Source organism: Salmo salar, chromosome 10, assembly GCF_965601325.2.
Source record: "Salmo salar chromosome 10, fSalSal1, whole genome shotgun sequence".
In the NCBI taxonomy this organism is placed as follows: domain Eukaryota; kingdom Metazoa; phylum Chordata; class Actinopteri; order Salmoniformes; family Salmonidae; genus Salmo; species Salmo salar.
The window spans coordinates 8,624,371-8,640,549 of NC_138300.1; the positions used below are offsets into that span (position 1 = coordinate 8,624,371).

Here is a 16,179-nt window from a genome sequence, read left to right on the forward strand (position 1 = left end):
GCTTTCGTTGTAAAGCCTTTTTGAAATCGGACAGTGTGGTTAGATTAACGAGAGTCTTGTCTTTAAATGGCTGTAAAATAGTCATATGTTTGAGAAATTGAAGTAATAGGATTTTTAAGGTTTTGAAAATCGCGCCACAGGCTGGCAGTGGCTGTTACGTAGGTGGGACGCAAGCGTCCCACCTAGCCCATAGAGGTTAAACAGGTCAACATTCACAAGACTGCAGGGCCAGATGGATTTAAGGGCATGTACCTCGAGCACGTGCTGACCAACTGGAAAGTGTCTTCACTGACATTTTCAACCTGTCCGTGACTGAGTCTGTAATACCAACATGTTTCAAGCAGACCATCATAGTCCCTGTGCCCAAGAACACAAAGGCAACCTGCCTGTAGCACTCACATCTGTAGCCATGAAGTGCTTCGAAAGGCTGGTCATGGCTCACATCAACACCATTATCCCAGAAACCCTAGACCCATTTAATTTTGCATACCGCCCCAAACAGATCCACAGATGATGCAATCTCTATTGCACTCAACACTTCCCTTTCCCACCTGGACAAAAGGAACACCTATGTGAGAATGCTATTCATTGACTACAGCTCAGCGTTCAACACCATAGTGCCCTCAAAGCTCATCAATAAGCTAAGGACCCTGGGACTAAACACCTCCCTCTGCAACTGGATCCTGGACTTCCTGATGGTCCGCCCCCAGGTGGTAAGGGTAGGGAACAACACATCCGCCACGCTGATCCTCAACAGGGGGCCCCTCAGGGGTGCATGCTCAGTCCCCTCCTGTACTCCCTGTTCACTCATGACTGCATGGCCAGGCATGACTCCAACACCATCATCAAGTTTGCCGATGACACAACAGTGGTAGGCCTGATCACCGACAACGATGAGACAGCTAATAGGGAGGAGGTCATGTGGTGCCAGGACAACAATATCTCCCTCAACGTGATCAAGACAAAGGAGATGATTGCGTACTACAGGAAAAGGAGGACTGAGCACTCCCCCATTCTCATCAACAGGGCTGTAGTGGAAAAGGTTGAGAGCTTCAAGTTCCTTGTTGTCCACATCACCAACAAACTATCATGGTCCAAACACATTAAGACAGTCGTGAAGAGGGCACGACAAAGCCTATTCCCCCTCAGGAGACTGAAAAGATTTGGCATGGGTCCTCAGATCCTCAAAAGGTTCTACAGCTGCACCAGCGAGATCATCAACTGGTCGCATCACTGCCTGGTATGGCAATTGCTCGGGCTCTGACCGCAAGGCCCTACAGAGGGTAGTGCGTACGTCCCAGTACATCACTGGGGCCAAACTTCCTGCCATCCAGGACCTCTATATCAGGCAGTGTCAGAGGAAGGCCCTAAAAATTGTCAAAGTCTCTAGCCACCCTAGTCATAGACTGTCCTCTCTGCTACCGCACGCGGAGCGCCAAGTCTATGTCCAAAAGGCTTCTTCACAGCTTCTACCCCCAAGCCATAAGACTCCTGAACAGCTAATCAAAGGGCTACCCATGCCACTCTTTTACGCTGCTGCTACGCTCTGTTCATAATCTATGCATAGTCACTTTAACTCTACCTACATGTACATATTACCTCAACTGCCTCAACTAAACTGTGCCCCCGCACATTGACTCTCTACCGCTGCCCCCTGTATATAGCCTTGCTTGTTATTTTAGGTGCTGGTATTTAATTCATTGTTTCTTTTATTTTAAATTTTTTACTTATCTATTTTTATGTATTTATTTTTTTCTAACTTCTTAAAGCATTGTTGGTTAAGGGCTTGTAAGTAAGCATTTCACTGTAAGGTCTACAGCTGTTGTATTCGGCGCATGTCTAGAGGCGAAAGAAACGCACACCGATTTAGGCAAGGCGCTGGCTAGCGGAGTGGAACTCTTAAAAAAAGAAAGGAGGTCCACACACTCTAGGAGCTCAGATGCAAAAATATTTATGTCCAATATTTCGACAGACAAGCTGTCTTCATCAGGGTATAATGACAAACACTGCGGGATGACTCATTTATATAGTGTCAAAAGACACACAGGTGTCTAATCATGGCCGGGTGTGGGCTGATATCATTGGTTAATTCTCATATATTAAAATAGTATACAATAAACATAAATGGAAGCTCCCGATCATAGATACAATTTGGCTACATAAGCCTACAAACATTTACAACAGCAAAATCACAATAATCACCAGAATGGCTTCAGATCAAAGTCTATGTTGAGACCGAAGGGAGCAAGGGTCTTTAAATTAAAGATCCAGGCAGCTTCTCGTTTTAACAATACATTGTCGAGGTAACCCCCTATCCTAGGGAGGGTGACATGTTCGATGCCAATATAACGTAGAAGCGAAATGCAAAACAGCTCCAAGCGTTCCATGATTTTCTTAACTCCAGTTCTGAGCATCTGAGATTTACTATGCAATCTGATACACGTCAAATCAGTTTTCTTGATCTTCTGATCTTGTGTGAAGATAATGTTCTATACACTGATCTTTACAGGAAACCTACTGATCATAACAGTTTGTTGAGGGCTGATAGTTGTCACCCACTTCCCTTGAAAAACAATTTGCCTTCAGCCAATTCTGTCGAATCAAAAGAATTTGTAAAAAAAACAATCAGATTTTGACAGAAATATGGCTGAGACGCAAAGAAAATAAAAAAAGGGGGTACAAAAATGGTCAGATTAATACTGCCATTGAGAAAATGCAAAACAAAATGAGACATGACCTTTTTCAAGGTCAGTCTCGCACAAATAAGCATTCTTGTATTCTAACTACCCACTATTCAAAGTGCTCTGAACAAATTAAAGGAATTGTTCACAAACATTGGCACGTTCTAAGATCCGATGATAGTATCGGTAATGTGTTTTCGGATCTTCCCTTGGTCGTATTCTCGCGGGGAAGAAACCTCAGAGATCAACAGGTAAACTCTGATTTACCACCCCAAGATATCCCTGCACAATGTGTATTTGCGCCCCTACTGGATGGAAACTACAAGTGGAATGGCTGTGCTCAATGGAATGGCACTTATAAATGTAGATCCTTCAAACACCCCCAAACAGGGAAACAGATCCCAATCAAAGGTGTTATCACGTGCTCCACTAAGGCAGTTATTTATCTCATAACTTGTTCTTGTGGTAAAAATTATGTGGGTAAAACAAAGCGTGAATTAAAAGTACGTATCTCCGAGCATCGAGCACCATTAGGTGCAAAAACTCGACTTGCCCAGTTGCGGCCCACTTTTTGGAAGATATCGTCTCTACGTTATATTGGCATCGAACATGTCACCCTCCCTAGGAGATGGGGTGACCTCAACAATTTATTGTTAAAACGAGAGGCTGCCTGAATCTTTAATTTAAAGACCCTTGCTCCCTTCGGTCTCATCGTAGACTTTGATCTGAAGCCATTCTTGTGATTATTGTGATTTTGCTATTGTAAATGTTTGTAGGCTTATGTAGCCAAATTGTATCTATGATCGGAAGCTATCCATTTATGTTTTTTGTATACTATTTTAATATATGAGAATTAAGCAATGATTTCAGCCCACACCCGGCCATGATTACAGACACCTGTGTGTCTTTTGACACTATATAAATGAGTCATCCCGCAGTGTTTGTCATTATACCCTGATGAAAACAGCTTGTCTGTCGAAACGTTGGACATAAATATTTTTGCATCTGAGCTCCTAGAGTGTGCGGCTCTCCTTAATTTTTTTATGTATTCGGCGCATGTGACAAATACAATTTCATTTGATTTAATTTTAGAGTCGATAACAATAGCACAACATCAAAAGACATGTAACTATATGTATTCTTGTCAGGCAGGACCATACAGCACTAAATGAGAGCAACTTTGACTAAGAAAGTTGTCTAGCTACCAAAACTGTCCGTATATTTTATCTCTGTGCTTACAGGTCTATATTTCTAAGATGCATTAAGATATCCTAATGTTGTTCAGTTTGTGTATGTAGGACAGACAATTGACTACTTGTATTCCTCATTTTTGCCAAAATCAGAGCTTGCAATATTGGGTTACATGAGCTTATGTGGCCCACCACCCCTCCAGCCTGGCATCATTCTGGATGTTTTGAGTTTAGAGGCTGTGTCACAATAGCTATAAATGTAACCACTTTTAACCACTTTTGCAGTACAATTTTTTTTGTTTTCATAACCATCCTTTTCATTAATGGGAGATTGAAAAATTAGAGATTGAAAAAAAAAAATCACGGTTGTGTTTTGTTCTACCTCAGGTATGGGTATCTAAAAAATGTGGATGCCTTGCCACTAGCCTATTTCCTTTTGGAAAGCGCTTTTCTCTGAACAGGCTTGTCTCATCGCCTTGTTTTCTGTGTGATATATTGTCTTGGATTCTAGTGCTTCATTGTAGGTTTGCTGATGTACATGCACAATTATATCTCTCTCTCTCTCCCTCTTCCTTTCCCCCTCCCCTCTCCATCCCTCCCTCCCATTCCCTTCATGTTAAAAGCTGAGAGGAATCGTGTTCGAGGCAGATCCTGGTTGGGGAGTTAATTAAAATGGCAAGTTGCAACCCACACAGTCAAAACAATGGATGCCCGGTTTAGAAAAAGCGCAGGGGGATATTAAACAAGCACAAAATAAAGCACTGCTAAGAAGCAGGTAATATAGACTCTCTTTAATTACTTCTGCTAGAGAAGGCTATGGTGTTTGTTGGCACACTTGACTGTAGACCAGAAAAAACACTCAGGATAGATATTATTATGCACATGTGCTTAAAAAAAGAGGATAAAAAGAAAATTGTACAGGAGATTACACTGATTGTGCTTTTGACCCAGCAGCCATGCCATGCCATGCCATGTCCACAGCTCGGATAAGGAATCCTATAGCCGAGAAGGGGAAGAGGATCTGCTTATATGGCCCCCGAATTATTTTGTTAGCATGGCTACACAATGCACACTCAAGCTCCGGCAATAGGGCCATGCAGGACATGAGCTGTTGCCATGGTAACCATCTCGGCTCTAGCAGCCCAGGAAAACTGTGTCATTATCCTCCGCTATGGATTGGAGCAAAGTGAGAAAGAGAGAGGCTGCAGTCCACAGCCTGCTCATGCATCTTACAAACCCCATCACAATTTGCACAATTTCTCTCCTCTATTCAAACCTTTCTTTTTTTGCTTTCCATTTGTTGGAGAGTACAGTTTTCACAGTAATAGGTAAACAACAAGCATAATACCAGAGGAAAATTCAGGAAAAATAGCAGGCTGAAATGGGATGTGTAGCTTTTCACATTTGCTGTCAAATTTCTGTAATTCACAAAAATAACTGTCACCACCAAGTTGTTATGTGAACACCAACAAACTGAAATATGTACTACACTTTCCTGTCATTAAGCAACTCACCACATGACACTAAGATATATAATCCATTACAGGAATCTTATTGAATTCAAACACAAAATAAATTGACAATAGCTCAACATGATGTTGATCCTCAACATATAAAATACAGATGTATGTGGACAAATCTGAAGACATTTGTAGAAGTTGTTGCAATGTGTGTTTGCTTGTGTGTATGTAAGAGAGTAAGTAACTGCTTGCGTATACACCAGTGCAGTATATATATGCAAACCAAAGTCCACATTGGAGGAGTTACATTAACTAATTACATAGGTGTGTAAATAGAGGCACCCTACTGTGATGGGCTGTGCTCCACATGATTTCCCCAGGTAGGGCTGAGCCTGCCGGGTAGCACGTGTGTGAGTCTGTGTGTGATCCTCCCCCTCCCTCAAAATGAAAGCCTTTCCATTCCCTCCTGCTCTGAAGCATCTCTCCAGAGACCAGAGAGATGTGTTTGCTCATGAAGCACCAGTGTACTAGTGTCCACTGGTCAGGATCAGAATTTCCTTGGAAACAGCAGATGGCACAGCTGCATCTGACTAACACATTCAAATACCACATTCATGTAGCATTTGTTGCTTCCTTCCCTCCTCTCCTTCTTCCCTTGTTGCCTATTTTACCTACAGTGTCAATATCAGTCACACGTATGTTTCCACATACATGAAAGGACTCGATAGAGGGAAGGAATATGGTTGAAACATTCATTGAGATGTCGAAATGCAGCCTTTTAAGAGTGTATTTGATCTTGGCCATATTCTATTTAAATGCAGAGCCCTTCATCACACCCTCATAACATGTGTCTTTCCCAAAGTATTTTTCCTCTTTTGACTATTAGATTAGTCATCTTTCTTTTCAGGCAGGGGTCCTAAATGTGTGATATATACTTGACACTTGTTTTTGGCCAGCCAGTGAACAGAGTAGCGAGTGTTTACGTTTGTACTGGTAACATACTGTAGTCTGGCTATTTTGGGTTCTTTCCACTGGTCAGGATCATAATTTCCTTAGAAAGCAGAGAGCACAGCTGTGTCTGACTAGCACATTCAAACGCCACATTCAAGTAGAATTAGTTGCTTCCTTTCCTCCTCTCCTCATTCCCTGTTACCTCTTTTACCCACTGTGTCAATATGAGAGTCACACGTATGTTTCCACATATATAAAAGGACTCAGTAGAGGGAAGGAATATGGTTTAAACATGAATTGAGATGTCAAAATGCAGTGTCTTAACACAGCAAGAACATTGTTTCTTGGAACAGAATGGATTTGTTTGTCATCTGACTCACAATCTTCATAAGAGCTTAGGTAAACGGTAGTAGTTATTGGTGGTTTGCTAACGACTGAAACAAATGACTGAACAAAATGACTGAAAAAGAGGTGTGGTGTGGTGAAAGTGCAATCATACTAATCAGTGTGTCTCTTGTTTCCTGCCCGCAGCGCCAAACACTGCGCCGTATGGGAGTACAGGAAGAGCGGAAGTCCTGCTGGCCTGTCGGTACCTGATCCTGGCTCTCTCCTCCTTCATCAGTGTGTACTAGTGGAAGGGCAGCCATACACAATGACTGTAAAGAGCCCTTCAAGCATTTATGAATCCTTTGACAATGCTCATGTCTGGATCAAATCTGGTACAGTTTGTTGAAAGCAGTGTGGGATATAATCAGCATTACTTATGTGGGGATGATCGTTTTATTTCTGTGGAATTTCTCATCATGTAAATACTTAAAAATCGTTCGTTTTTTTATTTTGATTGTCCACTTTGTGAATCAGTGCTCATTGTCCCCTTTCAAAGACCATGAAAGCTCCGAAATTTGTTATTTTATTATTCTCTCACCAGGAGGTGGTGATGCGGAAATTGACATTTTCATCTCAGTTTTTGTAAATGGCTCAAAAGATGCCATTGTGTGTCCCTCAATACATCAATGCATCATTTCCATACTAATGTTGTGGCCAGTATTGAAAGTATACAGGGTTAAAAAGGAAAGCATCATTTTAGATACCATTCATTACAAATTAAGGTTAGAGCATGGTAGAATGATGACATATTTTGAGATGTGCTAGTATAATAATACAATAGCTGAAATGCTGCACAATAGACATTGGAAAGGGAACATTTCAGACATATTTGATCTTGGCCATATTCTATTTGAATGCAGAGCCTTTCATCATCTGTCCCAAATAATTTTTCCTCTTTTGACTATTGGAATAGTAATCTTTCTTTCCAGGCATGGGTCCTAAATGTATGATATATACTTGACACTCATATTTGACCAGGCAGTGAACAGAGTAGCAAGTGTTTACGTTAGTACTGGTAAGATACTGTAGTCTGGGGGGTAATATAATTTACATAATTACCATTTCATCAGAAAACAGCTCACTCATTTTCAATACTGAAGGGAAGACAGTTTTCCTCTCTGAGGACAAGAAAGTACAAGTTTACAGTTTTTCATTTGAATTTCTATGGTTTGAGAGAGATGCGTTTACAAGTTTACAGAGGTACTGAACATGAAGAGGAAGACCTCTGATGAAGGGATACTTAGGTATTAGTAAAGATCTTCCAATATAGTAAAGTTTAAGACAACATTTAACACTGACTAACTATGGTTCTAGACAGATGCAAATATTTTCCATCCCGAAATTTACAAATAACATTAGCCTTGTAATTTAAGATCAAACTTTTAAATAACTAAGATGGGATTGGTAAATGGAGGATAAAGAGGATTTATGCATTATGATGTGTTTCAGTTTGAGTTTTATGAATCATATCTTCCACAGGACAAGGGAATTATGTCTGCCAACTTCTTAAAACACAGATTGGTCTAATGAACAAAACGTGTACTATAAAACCGGAGACAACATAGCCATCGAGATATAAATCTGAAAGCACAAATACTGTACTTGCTGTTATTTTTGATTGTGTAGTGTTTTGTTTTTAAAATATATAGTGAAGACATTTTTGTTTGATTAATTTTCTGTTTTTATTATTTTGTTTGTACTGGAATTGTTTTCAGCCTGTTTGGTGGTATATGAAAATACTGCACCATATAATCTTGTTTAAATGTAAGTATGATGCAAAATGGGTCAGAAATATATTTATTATCTTCCTTTGTGAAAACACTGTAAAAAAACAACAACAAAAAAACGATTTAAAACGTGAATCTGGATATGTGAAATTATTTCAATGAAGCACAGTATGGCATAGTTTATAATGTTGTCAATTAATTTAGATGCCATCACTGTTGTTGATTCTTGTCAAAACAATAGATTAAAAAAGAGATGTTTGCAATCTAATTATCTACTTTTTGAAACTGAGGTGGTGTGAACCAATATAACAGTATTATAGAAATGAGTAAATTGTGTGTATATTTGGAGAAAATAGGATTCCTTTTGATCTTATTGGTAGAGCCGGTGTGTAGTTTAGTTTTCACACACTTGTTTGATGATGTGCAGAGAGTATGATTGTGCTGCATGTCAAAATTAACCTGTGTTTTAAGGTGGCCAGTTTACAAATAATCAATACTTTTATGGGTAAAACCAGTTTTAAGAATGTTTCAGCTCTATGACAAAAAAAGAGCATTGCATACTAAAACTCACCAGGCTACATCCATTTGTGTTTTGTTTGAATCTAACTTGAGTATTTATGTGACAATACTGTGTTGCTATTTTCAAGTCTTAGTAAGAGTGGCACATTGGTGACAGCATGGAGTGTGTTGGTTGCCTGTCTAAGCAGCTCAGAACATGGAATTATTTCATCATGTAAAATGTACTGTGTTTTCATTATTTTGATTATACAATTTGGCATTAACCAAGACCATTTATATAGTCACTATTATTTGCAATTTCCTGATGTTTCCTGATGTTAACAGACTTAAAATTACACATTTGAGTTAAAGAGCAACTGCCCCTAAAAACCAACTACTCCTTTTAAAAACAGCCTATGCGGTATCGATTTGATTAAATAGGATAATTTTGGTCATAAAGTCAGTCTTGTCCAAAACCGAGATTTGCGAGATGATAGGGAAAAATGTTATGTAATGGAATGAAGGTTACCTTAACAGTTTTCCTTGGGTTGGGTTTATTTCAATCCTGCCCACAGCTGGCAGCACTCAAGTAATCATCAATTCAGAGTGCAGCTGGCCTATGGCCAATTTGGTTTGACATTCGATATCCCTATGGGGCATTTCAATAGCTCCAAATTTCAATAACTTAACCTCAAACCAACAAAAAATTGTAGAAATTCATATACAATTATTGAAAGCATAAGAGACTAAAAGGTGAGACTAAAAGGTGTGCAACATAAAAATATTGTCCCATTTACATTGTGTAATTTCTTGACAGTCCCTAACTAGCCCCAAAGATAGGCTATCCAAAGTCAAACCAACTCTGCCACAGTCCCACACCAGCCAGCTGAAGCTAATTGGTGAATGAAGTTGGCTAGAAATAGCTAGCCTAGGCAATTTCAGGATACAATACCTGGTTAGACTGTTTCAAGTTATCTAGAACAGGGTTTTCCAAACTCGGTCCTGGGACCCCCCTGGGTGCATATTTTGAGTGAATGTGCAAACACTTGCCACGTGTGAACACACATTTTTTTCTTCTTCACAAAAGTAGTGCTGTATTAGCGGACCGATATAGCTGTCTGTACCACAGGTAAACAACAAAATAATAATGAGTCCCCCCCTCCATCTATTGAGATGTTTCCTAGACAGTGTTTGATGCGGACACCACTGTGCCACAGTCCACTATACCAATCCAGGATGCATTTGGGTAAAAAGCTTGTGCTGTTTAAATTAGACTAACATACCTGGGTCATGTTCATTAGGGCACACAACAGAAAAAATGCTTTAAAATGTTTTGCAATGGAAAACTAAATTGAGTGTTTCTTATTGGACAGGAAGGAACATGGTTTCTTTTTTGACAAAGAGATAAATTAACATGACTTTTCCACTCTAACTTTAAGAGGTGGGTCACAACAACAGTTGTAATTTCAACAGAGGATAATCCAAATCAGAGTATATTTGAAAACCAAGGTTGTGTTTATTAGGCTTCAAAAGAGGAATGAACCATGTTCATTCCTCACTTTGTCAAAAATGAGGCCCTGGCACACATCTGCAGAGGTTATCCCCCTGTGAATAAGGTGACCTGTCTCTGTGCTAGCTGTTAACAGAAAATCATTCAGCTTTCACATTTCAGATAAGAGGATATTTAAGTATTCATGCAATTACGACCAGGCCAAGCTCTGAATTTTCCCTTGAGTTTTACCACTGCAGTATTGGGGACGACTTCAAAGAGTGCTCTTCAACTCACCTGATATTGTGATAATCCCTCAATTTAAATGTGCAATGCTTTGAATACAGAATAGAAGGCATTGTTTTGAATAATGAAACAACAGCTGTCAAATGAGTCCACAAGGGGAACAAGTAATGTACTGAATGTGCCTTTAAAGTATTTAAATAATACGTTAAATACCATATCCTAGCCTCATTTATAAAACAATTATTGCACCTCTAGATAAGGCCCTTGGAGAAGGGTCATTTACAGGGCATATGTATTTCAACAATATCAAAAGATTCATGATTGCTTAATCATTCCATATCTTGAATTCGCTGTATGTTATCGCTTAAATATCACCAGTCATATTAAGCTTTTCAATAATACAAGCAATGTGCTACATGCAGGTTAAGATCATTTGATCCGATGTGGATAATTTCCCCCATTTTGTCTCCAACTATTTGCTTGTATTGGGTTTATGTGGTAAAATGTAAAAAAAAAATAAAACATGATCAGGCTTCATACAGCATTTCATTGCAGTATGCTGTGAAAACAGTTTATTTCTTGTAGATAGTGTAATAGTTACATTCCAAGCAAAATACAGTAAAACAACACTCAGTTAGTCTAAAGCATCCTCAGCAAAAATCAATTCACATCGTTATAGGAACTCAATGAGAGTATGGGCAAACCTTATTTAAGTGTGTTTTTATTGAATCTTTATAATTTGATTACTGATTACCCCTTCATAGCTCCCGAGTGGCGCAGCGGTCTAAGGCACTGCATCTCAGTGCTAGTGGTGTCACTACAGACCCTGGTTCGATCCTGGCCGTGATCAGGAGTCCCATAGGGCGGTGCACAATTGGCCCAGCGTCGTCCGGGTTAGGGGAGGGTTTGGCCGGGGTAGGCCATTGTAAAATAAAAATTTGCTCTTAACTGACTTGTCTAATAAAAAAATTACTGCACAATACTCAGACCTCAGGAAAGATATGCCCATTTTTTTATGTTATATCGTTGGTGTGCATCTCTGAGCGATGTTAAATCAATTCCTGGGGTCATTTTATTGTGTATCTGAGCTATTGCCGTTCAAGCAGACAAAACTCTTCATACCAGCTGCCAATGGATAGAAAAGTATTTGACGTGTTAGTCATTTATCAGACTCTCTCTACAATTAGTGAAGTTTTCAGACCCCAAAAGTAGAATAATGTCAAGATGAGTCAATTTCCCATGTCATCTGTTGTGTAGATCCAGCCATATGCCTTTCTTTTCCATTAATTTGGAGTTGGGGCTTACAGATGGCTCTACAAGGTACATGGTCTGGGACGTGGACTAATCTCAACATATGACAAACTTACATTTTGGAGTGAACTGTCAATTTAATGTAAAACTCAGTAGCTAATGTAAGATTCCATTGAATCACAGTGCCAAAACCGAAGTGCGTGGCCACTCCCGATTGTTATCTCATCAACACACACAATAGTAATTAAAACAGCTTCGTTTGTAACTCTACTATTGTCTTGTAAAACATGCGTAACAGAGTTAAGGACATACCATAACCTCACTCCACAGCTAGCTTGAAATGTCTCCGATGGCGCATCTTTTGTATAGCTAGAACAGTTTATATTTTGTCATGCGGGCGGTCACGTGTGTTGGCGAGGTAGAGGATGCTGGTTCAAGCCCAGTCAGAGGCAAGTTCAGGGAGGCAAAGCTTTTATGCTAACCTAGCACACTGGCGCCGGTTATACAATCATACTTAGACTAAATGACCTGGAAGAGTTATTTGAAACCTGTTTATGCTATGTCAAAATTTGAGAATTTACATTGGTGACTGTTACTCAGGCTTTGAGTATTGAAAACAGTTTATTTCCTGTCCTCGAACAACTTGCTATTGCTTGATTGGCAGTATGAGAGGATATGCTGTGGTTTATCGAGATGATTAGGATGCTGTCCGGCCTTTTTCTCTCTTGCTTTTGCCTGGCTCTTCACAAAGGCATCTGTTGGCTGAGTGAATGGAGAATGGCCAGAGCCGTTTTGAGAGAGGCGATTCCTCTGACCCTGCGGTTAATAAAATCCTTCCTGTGCCTTTGTCAATTTTTACTGGCCGATTTTGTCAAACGCTGGAGGTGCTGCCTGCTCGGGCCCTCTGTGTCCACTCCCTGAGCAGCATACTGAGTAAAAACCTCTGTGTTTTTAAAGTACTCACATTCAACTCAGTGAATACGCTTGTAGCACAGCAGGCAAGAGCTCTCCTCGCCCCTGTCAACCCGAGCCACAGACCCCTTCTACATTTTTGATAACTGATCGTCAGGCGAGTCTTCATACAGCATTGTGTGGTGGAAAATAGTCATGTAAAAAATATATATATCTGGTTTGCAGCATCTGTCTTGAACTTTTCAAATTGTCAATTTTTTATTTGTGACTGGCGTGAATGTATCTCGCTGTTGATAGTATCCTTTTCGGCAGTACAATAGCTGCTAAAAAGTGGAACGTGTGGCTTTAAAAGGCATACTATGAAGTATTTGTCAATCTCTCCCTCAATACTTTCACTGAGCTGGAAAATAAGTTAGCAAGGCACTGATGCAGAGACTCCGATAATGCTACATTTTAAAGCAAGCTATCTAATCATAGAGAGTCTCCATGTGCAGTTGATGACTGAATCGCACAGTGAGAAATGTTTTTATGTAAACTTTGAGAGCAATTGTCAGTTTCAAAAAGGACCAAGCAGGGTGTTGTATAAAAAATATCACTATGAAACTAAATACAGTACAATCCAATTTGTTTTTTTGTTATTGTGCCTCCGATGGCACATTTTATTGTTTCATACTGAATGACATGGCAAATCCTGAGTTCTTGCCAGGATGATCTTTAAATCATTGATTTAATCATAACCAACTACCACATGATGTTGAGTGTAAGAGGGAACAATTTATGACATTTCACTGAGCCATTAGTTTCTATGGAATGAAGCACAGAGTAGACAATGATTTGCTTTTCACCCAGGCAACCTTTCAAAATCAACACACTATCATTATTTATTCAAAATTCGTGACATGCACACAAAAAATACACTTTTTTGTGTGTATTACAAGATTTTCATCACAACATATTAAATGTGTATTACACAATCTTCTTCATAACGCATTTGTGTGCATTATACGAATTCCAATTTGTTGTGGCTAATATTAGCTAGACTAGCTAGGTGGCTAACGTTAGCTAGACTAGCTAGGTGGCTAACGTTAGCTAGGCTAGGGGTTACGGTTAGGGTTAGGAGTTAAGGTTAGAGTTAGGTTTAGGGGCTAGGGCTAGAGGTTAGGTAACATGCTAGCTAAGTAGTTAAGGGTTAAGGTTAGGGTTAAGGTTGGGAGTTAGCTTAAAGGGTTAAGGTTAGGGGAAGGGTTAGCTAACACACTAAGTAGTTGCAAATTAGTTCAAATCCAAAGGTTGTCGGTGATGAAATTCAAACACGCAACCTTTGGCTTGCTAGACATACGCCCGACCAACCTCCTTCCTATTTTATTTGTCTTAAGTAACCTACTATCTTTATCTGTGATTGAAAATCGTGTACTAATCACTAAAATATATACTTTTTTGTGTGCCTGTCACGAATTTCCAATTCGCAAGTCTATTTCCCAATAATCTCTGATACTGGGGTCTTCGAAATATGAGGTGCAGCATTTCCCTGTCTTATATATCTTTCTCTCTGTACATATGTTTATTTCATTATATCCTTTTTTTTTACAACGATGTTGATGATTATGTGGAGTAGATGGTTACACCATAACAAAAAATATTTGTGTAGAGATTAAAAAATGTGGCAATTTATTTCATCCTCAAATCATCATTTAGAAAATTCTGTGATGAGAAATTTGAAATGGTTATCTTTACTCAAATGTGTATGAAGGTCCTTTAGCCACCAGGGATATAGTTGTATATTTATAGGCTCTAGATCACTGGAATGACATATATGGCTTTAAGTGGCATTGATATATATTGATATTTGTCAACAACAAAAAAAATCATGTACTTTAATTACTTTAAAGCTTACATTGTGTATAGCACGTATGCAAGTTAATTTTCATCATGTTTGATGTAATTTTTGTAGCAGTGGTTTGATACTAATAAATGGCAGTTTATGATGGAACTGTAGGATGCTCTGTATTGTCTGATTTGAGCAGTGAAGTGACTTTTCGGCCACTATCACCAGAGACACTGATATGTGCACGTTGTTATTTCACACAGAAATGTATGCAACATTTGTCTACCTAGACTTTAGGTGCTCCGGTATGAAGAGTACCTCCATCAAGGCTGAATTTCACTGTCCAGCCAAATCAAGTACAAGTGGCCATTGACTGACACTTCAGCCCCTCTCAAATCATTAATAATATCAGAGCTGAGAAAAGAGGGCTAAATCAGTTTGGTCGGTGGCTGAATAACTGACTGGAACCAAAATCTGGAGACAGCAGTCCTCTGGGACCAGCACTGAGTAGTCCTGCTATACAGTCTAATTGCCCCCCCCCCCACCCCCCCCACCCACCCATACATCTAATTTGCAGTGGCCTGATGCTGAGTGCTACAGAGTACTGATGAAGTCTACATCACACTCTTTAGATCCCCCACGATTAAAAAACTGCCATGGTTTCACAGCTATTCTGTAGGTGTATAGAGCAATAATTATTCCAAACCATTGACTCTATTCAATCAGAACCGCTTTAGCCAACATCTATATAGCAGTGGAATTGTGTTAAAGCTATCAAATCCACAAGTGGCTTCTGGCGGAGAGGAGTATATAATCCTGGTACCACTTCGGTAATAACTGGGTAATAAGATGGTAATAATTAGGTATTTACTAGGTAATTAGCTAGTAATTACCATTAGTAGTTACCATGTTGTTTCCCCCCTTTCCAGACATCCCAACCAGCCCACAAACAGCACAAATCGTCATTCTGTTGCCAAACTTTGCATATGCACTGTTCTTCAAGGAAATGTACATATTATTATTTTTTTGCTGTAACACAACCAGTCATCTGACTCTGGGTAAGTAGAAATCTCACACTATTGCCACAATCTCACACTATCCCTTTTAAAAGTGTGCCTCGGCAGAAATATATACAGTGCCTTCAAAAGGTTTTTACACCCCTTCACTTCATTCACATTTTGTTGTGTTAGGGAGTGAATGTTATTTTAAAGAAGGGTTACATGGAGAAAATTGGACCTCTCTGAAATGAAAATGGATGGCCCTCCCTTCAGCAAAATGTATTTGACCTAAACCCTCCCTGAACGCTTGAACAAAATAAACAAGTGACTCTCCCCTATACACAAAATAATAATTCAAACAACGTGGATAGCAGAGAAAATGTCTACCGTTTACACTCACTTGTTGGACAGACCAGAGTCTTAGATATTTAGTTTTAGAAACTCTTCTTCGTCCCATTAGCATTACATGACAATGCGGGAATATTGATCATGCTCAGGACTGCGGGCCAGAAGGTTATGGGTTTGCAGACCACCGTGGACCAGAGTAGGGGTGGAAAGATCTCC

The 16,179-nt window shown here is 39.5% G+C and overlaps 1 protein-coding gene across 2 annotated transcripts in view; it reads left to right on the top strand.

Moving 5' to 3' along the window:
• negr1 (neuronal growth regulator 1) overlaps positions 1-14,787 on the top strand; it is a 449,277-nt gene extending 434,490 nt beyond the window's left edge. For both annotated transcript variants that reach the window (XM_014215672.3, XM_014215673.3), the window contains one exon: positions 6,814-14,787. In XM_014215672.3, coding sequence (XP_014071147.1) covers positions 6,814-6,914 — 101 coding nt within the window. In that variant the 3' untranslated portion in view covers positions 6,915-14,787. The remainder of the gene's footprint in view (positions 1-6,813) is intronic.
• Positions 14,788-16,179: the final 1,392 nt, after the last annotated feature.